Source organism: Lepisma saccharinum, chromosome 2 (genome assembly GCF_977018435.1).
Source record: "Lepisma saccharinum chromosome 2, izLepSacc3.1, whole genome shotgun sequence".
Lineage (NCBI taxonomy): Eukaryota > Metazoa > Arthropoda > Insecta > Zygentoma > Lepismatidae > Lepisma > Lepisma saccharinum.
In genome coordinates, this window is record NC_139230.1 from 114034081 (window position 1) to 114056168 (window position 22088).

A 22088-nucleotide genomic window follows, 5' to 3' on the forward strand; every position below is an offset into this window, starting at 1 on the left:
CATTTGCATTTTTTACATGGTTTGATTTCGATTTATGTCTGTTAACACACACTGTGTAGTTTTAGTGATTACTTACTGTGTGTTTCATTGACACTGGTTTTTCACTTCCATATACGTATTTCTATACAATTCTGTACTTGCCAACAGCCATTCATTTTCTATCGTCGTAGTTACAAACTGCCCCTCTATACTAGGTCACATGTGTGAGGTACAAAGGGTTCATGGAATCTTTTCGTTTATCATGTGATGTTCAGTACATACATGTTATTGTGAAGTACAATGTATAAATTTCACCTCCATTAAAGCTCCTATCATTCTTTACAAGATAACTATGCGCAAGGAAGTAGGCAATCTGTATTAAACTCCTGCCTCTTTTCTGTCACTATATGTTCTAGTTGCACACCTCCTTCATGTATATGTGTGTTGATGATATTGATGATTTCAATTTTTCAGTGCTTCTCCACTACAACCAACCTTGTGAAAGAAAAATTAATAACACTTTCACATTCTTTTGAAAGATTGTGGGTGTAAGGGTAAACATTGTCTTTCTTGTCTCTCCAAAAGGTCTTTGCAAATTTTGACTCTTCTTAGCTTTTGTTCATCAGTTAGCGCCTTCAAGGCCATTTGTGCACACATCTTTCTCATGCCAAGATTTTCAGTTAAGATTTTCCTAACTCTTTTTCTATCAAGTTTACTTGGCTTGTTATGCATTTCACAGTTAGCTGATGATTTTGATGCACATTTCAATAACTTTTTTTGCAATGTTTTTTACCAGTTCTGCTCATTACTGGCTGTCTTGACTTCTTGTTCATCAGTGACGCTTAGTCTTCCCTCAGAAAACTCTTTTCCGACATTCTCGCAATGACACACAAAACATGCAACAACAGTAATGAATGCCACTTAGCAAGACCCTGCCACATGTCAACATACTGATATGCCAAGGTTATGAAACCTTACTGACCTGTTTGTATAGTGCTGCCACCATATGCACATGGTGAAAAGTTTGGGAACTTAATTATCAGACAACATATTTGTAGGTGTTAGCATTAACATTAGCATTAATGTATTTGCAAATAGGAAAGATCTTATCATGACATAGTTTGTTCATTTGTCTCAATATTCACAATGCTTGCCTGCAATTCTTCATGAGGAAATATTAAAATGAATTACAAGACATTTCTAAAGTAATATCTCTGGGTATTTGTAATATAAGCATACTTGATTCAGGGTGGCTACTCACCGGGATTTTTGCATGCATTTTTCTCCATAGACGTGAAAAATTGCAACTTTTATTAATCTAAATCCCATTGCATTTATACTTACCTACAAATTCTTTAAGGCAAGTTTTTCACAGCTTACCTTGTATTTTTATCGAGGAAGGGAAAGAAAGCTGCATGGAAAATAAAACAGAATTCTCTCAGTCCGTTTACTTTGTTAGTGTCTTTTGCAGAACAGATGGAAGATTATTGAAAGATAAGATATCTTAAAGTTGATTAGGTAAATTTGAGTTCGAAATTCTTGTACAATTATCAGTTTTTCATAGATTAGAATATTCCATAACATTTGTGACTTGTGTTTGTAGATGTACTTCAAGTCAAATGTAAACTCCGGAGCCTTAACATTAAATATTTAAATATTCATACCGTTTAATTTAATTGAATTAAAATTTTTAGATACATTTAAATGCCGACCCTTAATATTGTTAAATAAAAAAAAATCTGCATGTATCCTTGCATTTTTAGAAAGTTCGCCTTGAAAAACAGGAAATATACTTGAATTTTATCATGGTCCTAGAGTGGCCACCCTGTTGATTGTAAGCATAATTTTTTATGTATTGTCTAGTTATATGAATTACTGTGTATGAATTTTGTAATGAGTTTTTACAATTGCAATTTGGACTGAGTCAATACCAAAGCTGATTTTTTGATATTGGCCAATGCCAGTGGTATCATCACCATCAGAAAATATCAGTTCATCTTCTTTCACCAACATCAACCAATGCTTTTCCTGTGCTGCACAAATGTCATATGACACTTTTGCAGAACCTAAATATCCTGGAAATTATACAAAATGCATAATTTTAATTATTTGTACAACAGCTTTGGGGGGGGGGGGGGATGCATTCTCTGATTAAGTTATTGTCATGTGAAATTATGAATATTTTAAAGCAACTCACTGGTAGGTTCGTATGATATAGTTCCAATGAAAGACTATGTATTTTAAAATTCATAAATATTCTGAACTAATTAATTTTCAGTTTCCAAGTATCAGCATCTGTATACATGGGAACCAGTAAAAGTATTGACATTGGCATTGGGTCAAGCCTAATTACAATAAAATTATTAATTTGAAAATCAAATTCAAAGTGATTTGAATGTGTACTTGTAGGCAACAAAATTCTGAGCTGGCCCCCAGGGCAGAGTGGTTAGCACATCATGCTACGATGTCAGGGGTCCTGGGTTTGAATCCTGGCCTGGGCATGGATGTCTGCGAGTGTCCTTTCATCACTCATCCCCATCTTCGCAAATTAGCCAAAAGTGGCACAAAAAGCGAAGTGAAAAAGCAAATAAATCAACAAAATGCTGATTATGTTCAGAAGGAAAGGTCTCTTGACACCCCATGTGACAATTATATAACAATTCATCATATTGCTGCTAGAGGATTAACATAACTCTTTAAAGAGTGCTTTCAATAGATCTTTAAATTCAATTAACATGAATCACAATTTACATTCTCTCATGGACATAATCAAGTATATATTTCAATGCAAACAATTAAAATAAGCGAGAAAATATAATGTTGTATGGTTTCTTTGGAAACTATATTTAAATAAACAACTTTATGCAGAAATAACCTCAGTTGTTTATAAACTACCTGCATATAAATTGTGATATTGCATTATAAATTCTCATTTCTTTACTGAAAATTTGATAAGATAAGTAAGTAGCTTTGTAAAGAGCCACTAGATTGACTACATCCACAAATTACACAAGCTGCCCAGTAGCCAACCATGTTGCATGGTTGATTCCCAGGCTTCTTTGTGAGTGTTTATTCGTTCATTTCATCAAATTATCAGTCATCCTTATCATTGCAATTAGCCTAAAAGACATACAAATGATATCAAATTAGGATAATACAAATAAAATACCACTACACTTTTCCGTGCAATCTATAGTCTTTAAGACAGAGTTAGTAGCATTGATTGATTGATTGATTTTGTGTTTTAAGTCCACTTTATGCACAGTAAGGCTAATCGGGACTGGACCTACAGTTTAAAGTGGGATCCGAACCACTTGTACCTCCACCGGGTATCGAACCTGGGACCCCTTGATTACAAGACAACGACGCGACCACTGCGCCATCGGGGAGGCCTGTAGCATTGAAGTCATTGGTAAAATAATATGTAGATTTTCAAGTCATCTTGCTTGATTGTATTAATGCTAAGCTATTTAATATTAATTTAGTGTCATTTGTCTTACAATTTGCATCCTGTTTACTCTTATACTACATAAATGGCTAAAGTACCTGTTTTCTACTTTCAACAGTTCCATTGTACCATGTGTGGTGGAGGAAGTTATGTTGTCTTTGGACATCAGAACCCAGCCTTGTGTATTTTCTGGTGAGCCATGTGGACCAAAGGGTGTCTGCCAAGAAACCCATAAAGGCCTTCAATTTTTCACATCTTGCACTTGCCTTGGAGGTTCGTATTTTCTTCTGTTTCTTGGCATAAATTATGAGTTTGTATACTGTTAACAACTTTAATAATATTTCCAATTCCACTAAAAATGAAAAACTTGGAAGCACCTTTGTATAGAAGAAAAGAGAAATGAACAGAAGAAGCAAAAATTCTATTTTTTCTTGTTCTCTCTCTGTTTAAAACTGAAATGGAACACACGTTAATTGTTGCATTTAACAATAAGAACCTTTATAGTCTGCCATCAATTGTTACAGAAAAAGAAACAAGAACATTATTGAGACTTTCACATGGGGCTTGCTCGATACTTCGAAATCTCAAATCAAGTCAAACTTCTACATTGCTTTTGACAATAAAAGGCAGATTTCAATATTACTCAACACCTGCACAAGGTGACCAACCAAGTGAAACTTAATATTCAATTGAATGCAAAACTAGATTCCAATATTAATATTTCTGTAGTCATCACTTATACATTCTACATATTTTTTTACAGACTGTTTACTTATATGATTGTCAGTTGTTTCGTTTTAGACATGTACTGATTGCAGAGAAACTTAGTACTCATGGTTTCCATGAAGCTGTTTTTAGTTTGTTCTGTTAACTTCAGTAGCCACTGAACATCCTCATTGGAACTTGTCGCATTGTTGCTTGGAAAGTTTCTGTTGATTTTTGTTCCTCGATTGCCAGTAGATGCTATTTGCTTCTGAGTCTCTCATTTCCCAAAATATGAATAGACATGTATGTTCATAAACTCACATTGTAACTTTTGTGCTTGTCACAATAAACCCCTCTCTGTTAGGGAAAATTTTCTGTGTGAGACAATTATTCATTATACGTTAAATGGTCAAATAAGAAGAAAATTTACATTAAAGGAGTACAATTACAAACTGCTTTCACCAAAACACTAACGAAATAGAACATATTAGAACCATACTAGCATTCAATCATGTCTTCCATACATATTTTAGGAAATTTTCCTTGTCATATTATTTTTTATATAACTAAGCAAAATTTATAATAGATAAACAATTCCTTGAGATAATTCTGAAATTAATTAAACACATTATTAAACATATCAATTATTTGGTTTATACGAGGGCAATTTGAAAAAAAAAAACACCGTTTGCGCATGTGCGAGAAATAGCCGGGGATAGCAACGTCAGTCCTGTTGCACTGTGCGCAGTAATTTGGTAGGCAGTGAGCAGTGGAAGGAGAAGGTTGTGTTGCAGTTGACTCGTCTGCTATAACAATTGAAAATGAATGCTCCAATAGAAAATCCCGCCAAATGTGAAGTGCGTGCAGTAATACAATTTCTGTGTGCGGAAATACTTTTGGCAGCTGCGATTCATTGCGAACTGTGTAATGTTTACGGACCAAATGTGATGTGTGAAGGTGTCGTACGTGAATGGTATTGCATGTTTAAAGATGGACGAACTGACATGCATGATGCGGCAAGAAGTGGGTGCCCATCAGTAGTCAGCAATGAACTCGTGCAGGAAATTGACAAAACAGTCCATAAAGTCCATCGGTTCACGATATCTGAACTTTCTGTTTGCTTTCCCCAAATTTCTCAGCCTGTTTTGTAAGAGGTGGTAACAGAAAAGTTGGGATTCCACATGAAACATTGCCTTGCATTGCACCGCTTCGACAATGACAATGTGCTTCACGATGCTGTTAGAGGGTGGCATCATTCCCAGGCGGTAGATTTTTTTGTAGAAGGAATTTCAAACCTTGTAAAACATTATGACAAGTTCCTCAATTTGAATGGTGATTGTCGAAAAGTAATGTAATGTGGTACTTTTCTAATGTGTATAATAAAAGTTCTGTATCTACGATTGTCTGTCATCGATAACCAAACGGTTTTTTTTTTTTTTCCAAATTGCCCTTGTATATTGTTTGCATTCAATAGCTCTCTTCTTTTTTCTTCTGTGGAATTGAAAATTTTCATATTTGTTATGTTCTGCATTTGTTCCTTTGCTGGTGTTGACAATGACAGTAAATGTCCTTGGTTATTCTTAACTTCTCTAACTTGATAAGGACCTACATACAGCCCCGGCCCTAGGAATTTTGCCACTTCGTGCAATTTTACTTCTTGCTGCCCCCACCCCAAAATACGTACAAAGAAAATGTAATGTATGAACAACTAAGCTTGTTATCCGTGGCAATTTCACGTGGTATAACCAATTTTTAACATAATACAATGAAAGAATACATAATGTGAGAAGATAAGTTATTCATAAATAAAAAAATAATATATATTTAAACCTAATAATAATAAAATATCTGTTGCATTTGCTCACTATAGTTTCTGCCGACATGCAGACCTCTCAGTTCTCCTGTTTTGTTTCACTATTTCTTCATTGAAAGTTAATGGAATTGTTATAACCCAGAAGTGTCCGTGACTGTACATGGAGTAACATATCTTCACTTCTCAATAATATGTTTATGTTTTATAATAAAATAAATTTCTGCCTTGGTCAGCATATTGAGTTTTTCATATCATGGAAACAATTCTTAATGGTGTTATAATCTTCACTTCATCACTATTTACATTAAACTATGTATGTGCAAACTTGTACACTTTGTAAACCACGATTTCTTCATGATTACACTATTCACTTTGTACCTTTCCCCCTCTTTAAGTTGGAAAGCTTACAAATGAACTTCTTTAGCTTTTTTATTTACAAAGTCACGAATAACAGAACCATAGTCTAATTTTTGACCAATTTCATATTCAATTGAGATCATGGCAAGTCCTTCTAACCGCTATTCACCCATTGTGGAACATAAATAAGTTTTAATAAGCTTCAGTTTTGAAAAACTATGTTCACCACTTGCAACTGTTACCGGCAGAAGTAAGCAGTATTCTCAAAGCTATGGCTACATTTGGAGCAAAACAATTGTAATTAATGTAGCGCAACACTTCAAGTGGAGGCGAATCATCTTCTATCTTCTATTAAGTGGGAAAGTACCTTCAGTTCATCACATAACTCGGTGGCATCAATGTCTCAGTGTTCCTCATGTGTTAAAAGTTTCTCCAAATTTTCACATTTTCTTAAAATCTCACTTGTATCAATAGTTTTTAATTTAGCTTATTATATTAAAATGAGAAATGTGAACTGTGAGCTTTCAGTTGTTCAAATCTTTCTTGAATAGAATTGACTGCAACATCAATAATGAAAAAGAAAAATCCACTTTAAATTTTGTCTTGGGTTCCCTTGCTGTGTTCGTTTTTTTCCTTTTATCAGACATTCCTTAGTTTACAATTACAAATGCAACAAATAATTTTTAAATCTCTTACGACGAGTTGACAAACAAGTTGTTTTATTGACAGCACAAATACACAAGTCTCTCAATACATTGCCACACTCAAATGGGCACGCGTTCTCACACACGACATACACTAACTGCACTATCGTTACACTATCAGGATCATAAATGAGGTGCAACCAGCAATGATAAAAACAGCAGATATTCGTGCTTACTATTGCGTCTTGCATGATCACCACCTTTCGCAATCAACATGTCAAAGAACAGTGCAGCTCTATTTCCGACTACCGAATGTGACACGTTAGTTTAACTCAAACCTTGATAACAGGGGGTGGGGGTGGAGAACTGGTGGACTGGCACATGATCAAACAATAGATAGTGTTGTAACTTGGCACCGCACATGCACAGTAGACGCTGCTTACCATTTTCACAGACGAAACAATAATAGCTGCTTTTGTAAGAGGACAACTAATATAAACTTTCGGCACCGCTTTCTTTCACAGTTAGTCTTTGCTTTTCTTATCCGTTTCTGTTTTATACTGCATATGCAAATGGATTTCATTTGAATTTTCTTCTCCCCAAGAAGACCAAACTGCCTCAAATAATGCAGCCTCCATTTTTTTATACATTTTGCTGCACCTTGAGCTTGCCGACCCATGCAAATTCATGTGTTGCACGTACGGTAGAGCCGGCCATGCCTACATCCAAGCTAAAAAAAATTGTGAATGCTATCACTAATAGCCTTGCTTTTAAGATGGTTTCTGACAAGAACCAGCTCACCAGATTTTATTCTATGTTTATATTCATTGAAATCCGTATAACCTTTTGATTATTCCTTTTTATATTTGCTTCAGCCATTATACATTTTGCCTTCCTGGGTGAATGTTTCAAGTCATCTGGCCAATTTATTTTATATATTACTTCATCATGATAATCAACAAGCATAAAAAGTTCAGAAGGTATGTAACTGGTTGTTTCCAATTTTGAATTATTCACACATAATTAAACCAAATTTCTGATTGCACTTACAAAACAATCTCAATAGTCTCACCAGCTCTTTATTACAATGTTTGATGGGATTGGCAAAAGGTGCATTTAGTGAAGTTAACACATGTTTAACACTCACAGAATTCAAATAACTTTATACCTTCAGTTGATTTAAATTGTGAACCATTGTCGGTGAGAATTATTTACTTTACACTTTGGGTAATGATTAAAATAAATTCCAAATTTGTTAATTATTTCCTTTGAGGTTGCACGTCAAAGACAATAAACCATCACAAATTTACTAATCGTATCCACAATGACGAATACATGATGGAAACCTTTAGACAAAGGTAATGGACCAAATAAGTTGACTAAAAGTAAGTAGTGAGGTTTGGTTGAATGTACATGTAATTCCTCCTTTGAAATCTTAAAGGTAGATTCTTTATCCCTTGCACATGAAAGACAGTTCCTCAAATAGTCCTTAATACTTCTATGTATCCTGGGCCAATAATAAAACCTTTTACAAAATTCATAAATTTTAAAATAGCCAGAATGTCATCTTAAATCATGCTGTTTATACAAAAGGTCTAGGATAACAACCTAAAGTATCAGCAGCAGGATTTTGAGGACCAGATACATGTTCGATGGTAAAGTTATATGATTGTAACTTAAGTGCCCATTGGTTCAACCTAGGGTTCAGGTCCTTACTGATTCGAGCCAGCAAATTTATGATTACTGTAGATTGTAAAATGTCTTCCAGTAATATAAACTGTAAACTTTTCCATGGCAAAAATAATAACAAGACACTCTATTTTGTGTGTACTGTATGTTGTTTCCAAGTTCAACTGACATACTGAATGACATTTGCATTTCCATCTTCATCTGGTTGCCAAAGTACCAGTCCCACACGAACCTTAGAACTGTCAACATTAATACAGAATTCTTTATTAAAATTGGCTTGTCCTAATGATGAAGATGATAAGATTATTCTCTTTAGAGTAACAAAGGACTGCCGATGATCTCCTTCCATTAGCCAAGCACAGAAAATGATGAACATTCCTTTTTTACATTTTCGAACTGGAAATTCGGAGATTGCCCTATTGCTCCCTGGATTTATCTTTATTTCTGTGCCAGATATTATATGTCCTACAAATTTAATTTTGGTATTAATGATTGCACTTAGATATGTTGAGAGACATATTTACCTTACAAAGTGTGTCTAACGCATGTTTCAAATGCTCATAATAAGAAAACAAATCAGGTGAAAATGTAAGAAGATCATCTGTGATAAGAAACAGATAAGAAACGAACTTGTAGATGGATAGAAAATCTGATTAATTCTTTCCACAAAAACAGACACAGCTGATGTTATGCCAAATGGCAAATATTTAAAAACATTCTGCCAACCTCTATATGACAATGCTGTATACTTATAAGAGCTTTCTGAAAGTGGAATCTGGAAATAATCTGATGATAAATCCAAGGTTGAAAACAATGTAACTTCTCTGAATCCCTGAAGTATTTCATTAATTGGTTCTACACGAATGAGAGGAGATATCACATGTTTATTTAAATGATTGTCTATTTAAACTATTAAAACTATTGTCCACCAGCTTTTGGTTCTATATGTAGCGGATTTAAATAAGGTGAAGCTGATTCTTGAATGACTCCCCAAGACTTCCATTTAGTGAGTTCCTTTTCCAAATCATCTCTATGATGTGTGTGTATGTATATATACAGGGTGATTGGTAATTCGACCTATTCCCGGAAAGGGGTAATACTAGAGCACATTTGCAACAAATTTGACCCTATGCACCGGGGGTCGGAAATCAATGGGTTTCAAGTTATTGCAGTTTGTAGATTTTCGTGACATATTCCGACTTGCGACCAAAAAATTACTAATTGTGAAAAAACTACTACACCCTGGGCACTTAATCTACATGTTGCTAACAGCTGACGAATGAGTGACTACTGGAAAAAAAAATCAGGCCCAAAATTCCCATACCCACAGAAAGAAACAGTCATTGGAGCACACGTCATCAAGAAATTTGGAAATTATCATTTAAATCGAAGAGGATTACTCAAAAAAATTGTAACACACTTAGAGTAAAAGTTACGGAAAAAACTTCGTAAGCTCTCCAAAAATAAACAAATGTTGTCAACTGGCACACGGGTTTGGGGAAAAATCTGAATAAAAAGTGGAGTAGGCGCATTGTAGACCTCTTTGTAAAGTGAAAAGAAGTTGCCAGTTGTTTGGTTTGGTTTGAATTGCTGCTTTAAGTCCACTTTATGCACAGTAAGGCTAATCGGGACTGGACCTACAGTTTAAAGTGGGATCCGAACTATTTGTGCCTCCACCAGGTATCGAACCCGGGACCCCTTGATTACAAGGCAATGACGCTACCACTGCGCCATGGGGAGACCCAAGTTGCCTGTTGTGAGAAATAAAGGAACGAAAATGAGTGAAATAATAATGTTATTTACCATTCTAATGATTCCAGGTTGTCAGAATTAACTGTTACGAAAACTACAAATCCTGTTCAAATTGCCTCCCCGGTTACGTTTGCAAACACGCAGCCTGCGACGTACTTCAGACACAGTCACTCGCATTGACACTCAGTCTCTTATGTATGGGACGGCTGTCACAATTCTCTCTCAACTCTTCTTGCGAATCCACTAGTGTACTGTAGACTAACTTTTTCATGTGACCCCAAATGTGAAAGTCGCATGGCGTCAAATCTGGACTCCTCGCCGGCCAGGGGGTCGGGCCGCCTCGACCATTCTATCGCATGGGATGATTGTAGTCCAGCCACTGTCGCACACCCCTCAAATAGTGACCTCGGCAGCCATCATGTTGGTACATCATACCCCTACTTGTGGTGAGCAGCACATCCTCCAGCAGCGTCGTCAATTCTTCCATTAGGAAGTTTTCGTAGATAATGCCGTTTAGGCTTTGTGGCAGAAAGAATGGCCCGATCACATGATTGTGGATGATTCCCATTTAGTGAGAATTTTCTCTGGTGAGCCTTTCTTTTTACTCAAGGTCCCGGGTTCGATCCCCGGCCGGTTCAAATCCGGGAACTTTTCTAACGATGAAAGCGGCCCCGGTGCCCACCCAGCGTCGAATAACATGGGTACCTGGGGGAAACCCTGGGGGAAACCCTGGGGGTTAAAGGCGGTCAGGGGCGTGATGCTGATCACATCACCCCCACTCACGACCGGATCAAGAAAGAGTGGGGCATTACTCCCACACCCCCTATACGCTTTCATGGCGTGGTGCTATGCACAGGGGAGCACTTTACTTCTTCTTTTTTTTGAGCCTTTTCTTTAGATTTTCTGGGGTTATGACCCTTAGGGGACGAAAAATGCGTATTATGAAAATTCTTAACACCATCACAGTCGAATTTGGATTCGTCCATCCACAGAATTCTTGTCAGATGATGGGGGTCTACAACGTGCCTTCTCTGCTTTTTATTCAGATTTTTCACTCAACCCGTGTGCCAGTTGACAACATTTGTATATTTTTGGAGAGCTTATGAAATGAGGAAGTTTTCTCCGTAATTTTTACGCTAAGTTTGTTACCATTTTTTTGAGTAATCCTCTTCGATTTAAATGATAATTTCCAAATTTCTTGATGACGTGTGCTCCAATGACTGTTTCTTTCTGTGGGTATAGGAATTTTGGGCCTGATTTTTTTTCCCAGTAGTCACTCATTCGTCAGCTGTTAGCAACATATAGATTAAGTGCCCAGGGTGTAGTAGTTTTTTTTCACAATTAGTAGTTTTTTTGGTCGCAAGTCAGAATATGTCAAAAATCTACAAACTGCAATAACTCGAAACCCATTGATTTCCGACCCCTGGTGCATAGGGTCAAATTTGTTGCAAATGTGCTCTAGTATTACCCCTTTCCAGGAATAGGTCGAATTACCAATCACCCTGTAACCATTACACCTTGTTTCCTGGTCAAAGAGACACGGCATAATCTGCCACGAAGCCTGATGAAGAGAACAGTGTATTTCTCGAGAATTGCGCCAAATCTTACTTTTTTCGATTACAGCACCAGCTATCACAAATCCAAAAAAACAGTTTCAGAGAAAACCTATGTATTTTTGTCTGGAGAATCCGAATCTGCAATAAAAAAATGGGGGTTCCCATTTGAGATTTTACAGTTGCCCCTCACCCCACCCCCAGGAGGTGGGGTGGGGGGTGGAGTTTGGCATCATTGGATGAGCCCCTTCGAGACGAACAAATTTCATTCAGAATTTTTTTTTGATCAGATGCGTACTTTTCGAGATATTTTGTTGTGTCAAGCTAAAAAACTCACTTCAGCAAATACAAAGAGACCCCAATTTCTTTAGTCGAGTTTTGTTCTCTGACGAGAACCCGCATGGCCACCTCTTATGCCAACCTGTTCATGGGCAGGCTGGAATAGGAATTCCTCGACTCCCAGCAACTGAAACCACTTCTTTGGCTAAGATTCATAGATGACATTTTGCTCCTCTGGACACATGGCGAACCCTCCCTCACTACATTCCTAAACCAACTGAACAACTTGACTACCCTCAAATTCACCTGGCTCCACTCCAAAGACCAAGTAACCTTCCTAGATGTGGATATCCACATTGCGGGAGACCACTTGGAAACTTCCATACACATCAAACCAACCAACAACCTCCAGTATCTCCACTACTCCAGCTCACACCCCTACCACACCAAAAAAGCCATCCCATTTTCCCTTGCTCTCAGAGGCCAGCGCCTCAACCCATCCCCCTCATACCGTCAAAACTACAACCTACGCCTGCACCAAGTCCTAACCAACTGTGGCTACCCCTCCACCCTCATCAACAAACAAATCACTACAGCCACCTCCCACAACTGCACCAAACAACCCGATACCAACCCTTCAGCTCTGATCACCCAATACCACCCACAGATTACGAAAATCAGACATACCCTCCACTCCCTCCTCCCCATCCTGCACAGTGATCCTGACACCAGGGACATCTTTCGGGATAAACCTAGGGTCATATTCCGCCCCCCCCCCCCCCAACCTCAAGAACATCTTGGTCCGAAACACTCCCACCCCTTCCATACCACTCCCCCCAGCTTACAGGTGCAACAAAGCCAGATGCAAGACCTGCCCCATACTTATCACCTCCCCACCCTCCTGATCCCCACAGCGGCAGGTGAGTTCACCCTTCACCCTAAGGGCAGCTGCCACTGATCCAACCTGATTTACACCCTCATCTGCCAAATCTGGGGCAACTTCTACTTAGGCGAAACCTCCACCCCCTTGAACCTAAGGATCAATAATCACCGTTCCTCCACCTTCAATAACTGTTTCCGTGTTGCCATCATCCATCTTTTACCCCCCACTCTGACACATCTTTCCGCAGGCGATGGGAAAGGACCTATATAGCAGGCATGCATGCCACTATACCCCCCGGACTCAACCTAGCCAACCAGTAACCCTTTCCTCTCCTCCCCGAAACTACCCAACCACCTTACAGTAAACACTGGTTAAAGTACTCTTTGTTCTCTATCAACTGTTTCTGGCAACACTGACCGTAGAGACGCTACAGTCAGTATTCTTTGCCTCTACTCTATGTGACGCCAATCTATCTATCTTCTACTTTGAAAATGCGACATATATCGCGAAATATAGAACTATTTCTCTTCATGTGGTAAGTGTTTACTGTCTCCTTCATCATTTGTATATATATATACAGGGAGGTTATTTCAGTCGTTTGCCGCGACAGCACCGGCCGCTTAGCGGTCCCTTCATGCAACAAGTCCCGGCAAATTCCGTTATAGGAAGTCCGTAACAAAAACAGCTTGTTTTGTAATGTTTCCACTTTTCACAATTACAGTTACAATTACAATTGAAATAAGCATGTATCTTGTTGCAAGGATGCTGGAAAAGGTGTCCTCCCAAATACAAATATTTCTGGCACCTTATTTCTGACATCTAATCTTAGATTAGACATCGCTACTTTATCCTCAGTTGTCTCGACAGCGCCGGCAGCTTATCGGGGGTTGGGGGAGTTGTCAGCCACGAGATGGCACTTCGTACTGAACGAACGTGACACATGTCGCCAGTGATGCCAACCGTAGGGACATGTCCCTACGCATAGGGACTTTTCACTATATTTAGCCCGCGTAGGGACAGATTTTACCAAATAAGGGAAAACGTAGGGACTTTTTTCAATCTTAGAAAATAACATTTTATTGTGCAAAGGTGCAACGCTTACTCGTCAGTCAGTTGCACTTTCTTCGGGCTCAGTTTGGAATGAATGGATTAGTTTATCTAGATACTTTAGCGAGGAGGAGAAATAACTAACCAACAAATCTCCATCAGAATTTTGAAACATGTTATCGGTTACCAAGAACTTTCAAGGCAAGTTCTTTTTTGAAAACATTTCCACTCTCGCGAAAATAGTGCTAACATTGCCACATTCTAACGTGGAAATGTTAAGAATATTTTCAATGTTAGGTGATGCAAAAACAAAAAAGAGAAATAAAATGGGACCAGAATTGTTAAAGACTGCAGGAAATACAGCATCACCAACCAATATCTATCTCTTCACATCAGCAGCAGCATGTATGACTTCAAATAACATAATCAACAGTAAATGACTCAACGTTATTCATTAGGGGTGTGCGGATCCCGAAAAGTCGGGACCGGGATCGGGAAAAAATTTCCCGATGACTTCCCCACTTTCTGGGATCCCGAGCAGTCGGGAAATACTGAATGGTCACTTTAAAAAGTCGTTAATTCTTGACGTTTTCTGCATTGTAAGTTTCTGGAACTTATCGGAAATTTTAAGTTTTTATTTTACAAATGCAAAAACAAACACTTAAAGTGAAAATGACATGTAGAATTCGAGATTTCCAGTGTTACGGAAATTTCCCATCCCGAAAATTTCCCGACTTGGTCGGGAAATTGCAAATTTTCCCATCCCGCTCCTGTCCGGACCCAAAAAATTCTGTCCCGCACACCCCTATTATTCATTAAGGCAAGAATTTACAATACCGGACCATTCTGTAATTTCTATGCTATGTCTTATACTCACGAAATAATTAGTCATGATGATTTATCTCAAGTTAACATGTTGGGGTGAGGTGAAAAAATTGTTCATTAACGTGTAGAAGTTGTAAAATAAGCTTTTCAATTCTCGCAATGATTCTCCGTATACAAGTATGGTAGCCATATTTGTTGATATGAACAATGGACATTCCCAATTAGTTACGCTGTCTACAGCATTGCCACACTGTCTAGTTACACTGTCTACAGCGTTGCCACACTGTCGATTTCATACTTGGAGAGCATGGATGGTGTAAGAATGGCGGAAGAGAACAATAAGAAAGTTGTTAACGTTGTATAGATTTTTAGGTGGAGTGTGCAGGAGGATTGCCGTGGGCTAATTAATAAACTTATGGATTTCAGTATATTGCCCAAAGAAGGTGCTTATATGTGACAGTGACAATCACGATGTAGAAGAACATGTGGAATGTGGACTGATTTGATTACAAGTAAGTTTGGCAACAGTGTATTGACCGTAAAATTGCAGGATACTAAAATGGCATCTTCGATGATGAACGTTTGCCGTTAAAGTGCTACGAAAATAAGATTTTTGTTAAGCAAGACAAACATAATTAAAATTTGGGGTCGAAATCCATACACCCACAAACCATTGACGGATAGCCCCACGAACCATTCACGGTAAGGTTAGGTTAGGATAGGCAAACATAGTTAAAATTTGGGGTCGTAGTAATATCAGGAATGTATATTTCGTTTTTTAAGTATTGAAAACACAAAATCTTCCGGTAAATAATGAGCAATCGTGCCGATCGCGAACCACTCAATTGCACATATTTTGCAATTTCTACACGTGACCCCCAAATTTTAACTTTAAATTCGTGATTAGGAGGCCTCAATTAGTGAGTATGAGAAATATTACAAAAATCTGGGAGGGATCCTGTATTGTAAATTCACTCCTTCATTAATTGTGGAAGCACCGAGCAGAAAGATTTGGTAAGTAAATGTGTACATTTTATCTTCTGTTTTGCAAGCTCATGAGGTGTTGTTTTTTTTAGTCGCTTTACTTGGCGTAGGTTCATTTGGTCAGTTGTAGGGAGATTTTGACTACGTCTGTAGGGACATTGCTGGAAAATGGTTAGCAACACTGTCGGCTACCAGACGTAGTGAGTCTACGCTATGTTCACTTCTGTTTGAGTTTATCAGTACGCGTGTTGTTTATACTGTGTTATTGAGTTGGGTCTGCTATTCAGTGCTAGTGCTTTATTGTGTGTTAATTGTTATTCATTCATTAGTTATTCCACTAAATAAATATAGTCTTGAACAAAGAGTTTTTATGTGTGATAATTACGTGAAAACGTTCAGTATGAAGCGCCCTCTCGCGGCTGACAACTCCCCCGACCCCCGATAAGCTGCCGGCGCTGTCGAGACAACTGGGGATAAAGTAGCGATGTCTAATCTAAGATTAGATGTCAGAAATAAGGTGCCAGAAATATTTGTATTTGTGAGGACACCTTTTCCAGCATCCTTGCAACAAGGTACGTGCTTATTTCAATTGTAATTGTAAAACAAGCAGTTTCTGTTATGGACTTCCTCTAACGCAATTTTCCGGGACCTGTTGCATGAAGGGGCTGCTAGGCGGCTGGCGCTGTCGCGGTAAACAACTGAAATAACCTTCCTGTATATGTTCTGATGTATTTAATTTAATCTCGTGAAGTTCTACTTTAGGTTGCCTCAGTTTATCAGAAGATAATATTCTGAAACTTAACAATAATTTTAAAAATATTTCATGTATTTCATCGATTAACAAACTATTACCAGTTAATGAAGCTTCAAGGTCTTTATCTGATGCTAGGTAGTTCTCCTCCTCTTCTTCATCCTTTTCTTCCTCAAAATTGTCAGCTTATGTTACAAAGTTACTTTGAAGAGAACATGAAGGGGAAGGAAATGTATGAGATGTTTCTAAAACATAATTAGATTCAATGCCCTTATCATTTGATAATGTGATTTTTGCTTCTTGAAATTAATTATTGCTCTAAATGCCAAAGAAATGGTAATCCCAAATTTTTTCAGCATGTAACTGCTTAATAATATATAATTCAATATAAAAGTTTTCTGAAGCTATTATTAAACTAATATTCTTACAACCAATAACTCTAAATCTTTTGTCACCAGCAAAAGAAAATAATTTAACATTATTCACTGAATCTAATCTAGCAGTAGGAATACATAATAGTTTTCAATTTTAACCAAGTAGCATAATCTGTTAAATTTGCTTGACTCCCACAATCAATGATACAGTTAATGGTTATGTCACAAATTGACCTGGCAACACAATAACTCTTCTGTTTGAAACCATCATTGTCGATAAGCCATTCCGGTTCAGCTTCATACCAATCAAGCACAAAGTTCATAGTAAGAACTTCCATTTCCGAATGGTTGGAAATAATAGGTTGCTGCTCTGAAAATTGATTGATCAATTGATGTTGGAGTATGGTAATGAATAGGGAACGGAACTTTATGTGCTAAAAAAGTCAGAAATATTTATTTTTTACTAACGATGGAAGCGGTCCCGGCGCCCACCCAGCGTCGAATAACATGGGTACCTGGGGGAAACCCTGGGGGGTAAAGGCGGTCAGGGGCGTGATGCTGATCACATCACCCCCACTCACGACCGGATCAAGAAAGTGTGGGGCGTTACCCCCACACCCCCTATACGCCTTCATGGCGTTGTGCTAAGCACAGGGGAGCACTTTACCTTTTTTTTTTTTTGTGTCATAAATGTTGAAAATATGATAAAAACAGGAAAATATGTGACAAAAATAAAAACATTTGGTAACAAAAACAAACTAACATGCATTTTAAACACCTGAAATTAGTTTCTAAATGATTACCTCTTAGCGAGCTATTTTTTGGAAGAGTTGCAGTGGATCACCATAGTTTTTTCCAAATTCTCCATTGTAAATCTGTGACGATTATCTCTACAAAGCATCTTATATTGTGAGAAAGATCGCTCCATGTCACAAGAAACAATTCTTGCATATTTGAAGCACGAAATGTCACTAACGCTGAAGTTTTCCAAAGCTTCCTCTTCCTCTACTTCACTTTCCAAAACACGTGCAATTTGGCACAAAGTTTGAAAACCTTGGTTTTTCCCAAAAAATTCTGTACATTTAGACATTTAGATCCGGTGAGTTCTTGCAGTCTCGTTTCTACTATACGGACTTCACCAATGGAAGCTGCCAAAGTGTTCGCGGACGATTCAAGCTTTCATATGGAATTAGAGAGAATGGACAGGTTTGTTGAGATGTATGCCAATTCGACTTTTAAGGAGGGCTCCATCAACAGTTCTTGCAGAATTCTTCTTTGTCGAGATCATTTACAACAGATACGATTTTTTCAAAGTTCTGGACATAACATCTGCATCCAACCAAGTGCCCCATCGCGTAACTACAGGTGTAGGGGGGAGGGGAACCTCAGGATATTTTTTTTAAAAAATGTCCATTCTTCTAGGTGACTTGATAAAAACTTTCTTCCCATTTGAAACCAGTTTATCGACATTGGGATAAAGAGCTCTTATCTTTTCACATATTCTATGCAACGCATGAGCCACACATTTAACGTGAACCATTTTGGGGTAGCTAACGGCAAGGCCTATTGCATGTAAGCTGCAGCATCTGTCAAGAGAAGAACATTGTCAAATGCTATGCCTTCCGGCCACAATAGCTGCATTGCTTCATTAAAAAGCCTTTGTTATCGTTACGTGTAGCCAGCCCCAGCTACTTACAGCTATTTTCTCCCAATAGGATCGTAGGCGAGGTGCCAGAAGTCTGCCAGCGAGGGTGTTCAAAGACTAAACAAACCTAGCACTCTCGATATGAAAGAGGTGCGGAGAATAAACATTTTTCCTTCGAGGATTTCGAGGTAGATGAAGTCAATGAGCGATTTTATGTATTTAAAATGAAAATTCGCAAAATATGTATTTACATACGGAAAACTGGAAAATATGTGTTTTTATGTAAAATAAAAATTGCTGTGTTGACATATAAGGCTATGATCAGAATTTTGGCAAAAATGAGGGTCTCTATCTTATCGCAGAAAAAACATTTATTTACCTAAAGTTCCTTTCCCTAGTAATGAATATGCTCCTTGTAATTCTCTGGACAGAGGAACCAGAGCTCATTACTCTGCCTGCCTTACATATTTAAGGATGATTTTTCACTAGTATTATCAGTTGTGCCTGTTAAATTATGCACTGCTCTACTCGAAGGTACTTGGCTTTGGGTCACGTTAGTGCTAGTTGCTGGTTGTGGTAGCAAATTGGAATTATTACCGAACCATAAGGAGTTATTCACTGGATGTGTGCTTGGCTGTGTTTGCATACTACTGTAAGAAGTAAATGGTGCAGTCCAGAGAGAGAATATTCATGGTTGAGTTGGGTATGGTACCACAGAATTGAGATTAATTACATTCCATGGATGTAAAGGTATAGAAGGTTTTATCTGCATACTCTGCGAAGGTCTTAGCCATGGTTCAGCTGAAGAAGGTTGAGACTATGGTTTGGATTGTCCATTGTTGCTTCATATTGGGTTCCAATTACATTTACCCCATAGGTTGTGTTGGTACTGTGCTGAACGTTTATTGTAACCACTCTTGTGTATTTGGTTGAACACCATTTTGAGATGAAAAGTCTGTTCATAAAGTACTTTGGTTGGTTGATTTGAGCATGAATTCGATTGCTGAACATAGCTTGAAATTATGCTTACACCACCACTTGTTTTAGGTTCGGTATTTTGGGTATATGCTAAATTTCTAGTCTTACGAAAATCTGGTGTTTTAACATAAACTTGTCCAACATTGAATGATTGTTTTTTTATTTTTTCTTGTATATTCTTCCTGATCCTCTGGAACTCAATCTACCTAAAATAGATGTGTCTGTCCATAGTTGGTATGTCATGACATGACACATATTCTGACATGGTTCTCAGTATATGTCGCAACGCTAACTGAATCATATCAGATTTGGATGGGTCTTCTTCTAAATTTGAGTAGGCAGAATAGAGTTTCAAGGCAAAATTAGCTAAGTTTTCATCAACATTAGGATCATATTTTCATGTTCATAGAGGCCTCCCCAATGGCACAGTAATCAAGGGCTCCCGGGTTCGATACTCGGTGGAGGCACATAGTGGTTCGGATCCCACTTTAAACTGTAAGTCCAGTGCCGATTAGCCTTACTGTGCACAAAGTGGACTTAAAACACCAAATCAATCAATCATGTTCGTAGAGCTGCCAATTGTGCTTGTACTACTTGCTCATAAGCATAATTATGCAAGAACTTTTCTATGAAATCCTGAAAAGATTAAAATCTCTTCTTATGAAAATTATACCATAGCAATGCCTTGATGTTAAAACACTTATCTATATTATTCAGCCTATATTCCTCTGAAACTCCCATTAAATGGAATGTTGCTGATAAATGTAGTCTCTAGGACTACATTGTTTTCTGTGAGCACAGAAGTGTAGAGTGACTAGCCATGTAAGGTTGTGTGTTGTGTGCATGTTTATCTTGGTGTAAGCTTGAAAACGTTCTGGGAAACCAGGACGAAACATCACAGGAAAAATAAAAACCACTAACAATAATTGTATTATATAATTTTGCACATACATTAAACTATTAATATTCTTTTCATAATTAATTATTTACTGGACAATGATGTTACATATCAGTTAATGTTATTCAACTGCCAACCTCGCTTGTTGCCACATCCTGCTTATGGTTTCATGTTGCTGACTCAACAATAATACTAAACTTTGCAAACTATTTTTTGATGAAAATCTCTGTCATGGGATAAAAATATTTTTTGCAACAACAATGAAACAAATAATTCTCTGAATATTAGTGACAATGGTTCAACATGAGCATGCAATGTTAATTGGCTATTATCCATACTTATTCTAACACTACATTTCGAGAGAGCATCACCTCTCATCATCAGGTGAAATTTCTTTTGCCAGTGGTGGAAATCAAACCTATAACAGATCTGTTATTTTTATTACAAATACATTTCTCTAACCAACTAAACCCATTGAGTTTCATTGTATCTATGACGTGTTCTGTTCTTATTTGATCGATTTTGGAGATACGAGGGGGGTACATCCTTGTATGGATCAACATGAAGACAATACAGTATGTGGAGGATGCTCAATATGCAAATTATTCTAATTGGGGGTATGCTTTGTGAAACTTTCTTAACTGGAGGCAGCATCCCCTACTTCGACCACTGATGCCAGAAAAGATGCTTTCAGAAAATGAATTTATTACTGCACACACATATTACTTATTGTATTTGTTGCGTTTGTACAAGAGAAATATTCAGAAGATTTGTAAGGAATATTTACAGTTCATAGGATGCCTACCTAGTCTATCCCATGTCGTAATACAAATTTTATCCCTTTCCTACAAAATAATAAAACTGTCCATGGCAACCGTGATTTTATAATGTGGTTGCATACATATACACTGTATAGTAGCACCAAGCTTTCTGGGACCTCAGAAAATACGTGAACCACAGGTTTCCACGTGGCTTTAACTAGCGACACTAGTGCCACTGCTCCGGCGCAGGTTTCAAATGCCTTGGTGGATCTATAAGATAGGTAATATCGTTTTTCGAGGGTTCGTGAACAAAACAAAAAGTAAATGATTTTAAAGTCCATTTTATATTCAGATACGTTAATCGGGACTGGACTTAAAGTTTAAATCGGGATACGTACCACTGTGCAATGCACCTTCACAGGGGATCAAACCCAGGACCTCTTTGATTACACCACCATCGGTGAGGCCCCTGAAATCATTGAGGAAACTTGTTCATCTTCATGTTCTCTCGCCCTGCGAAAGTTTATTGGTAATATAGGGTGACATCCTACACACGTCTTCCAGACATACACACGCCCCCCCCCCCCCCGCACACACACGATTGTATGCTTACAGCACATGCTATGCCCTCCCAGAAAAACAATTCTAAATCCGCCTATGGATATATCTGCTATCAAATAATGAACGTCACTTACCTCGACAGTTCCTTGACATAATTTTGCA

General features: G+C 37.8%; 1 protein-coding gene across 1 annotated transcript in view; it reads left to right on the top strand.

Moving 5' to 3' along the window:
• LOC145984123 (transmembrane protein 8B-like) overlaps positions 1-22088 on the top strand; it is a 248997-nt gene that overhangs the window by 173153 nt on the left and 53756 nt on the right. The window contains exon 9 of the mRNA XM_083117558.1: positions 3546-3700. Within this exon, the coding sequence (XP_082973684.1) occupies positions 3546-3700 (155 nt within the window). The remainder of the gene's footprint in view (positions 1-3545; positions 3701-22088) is intronic.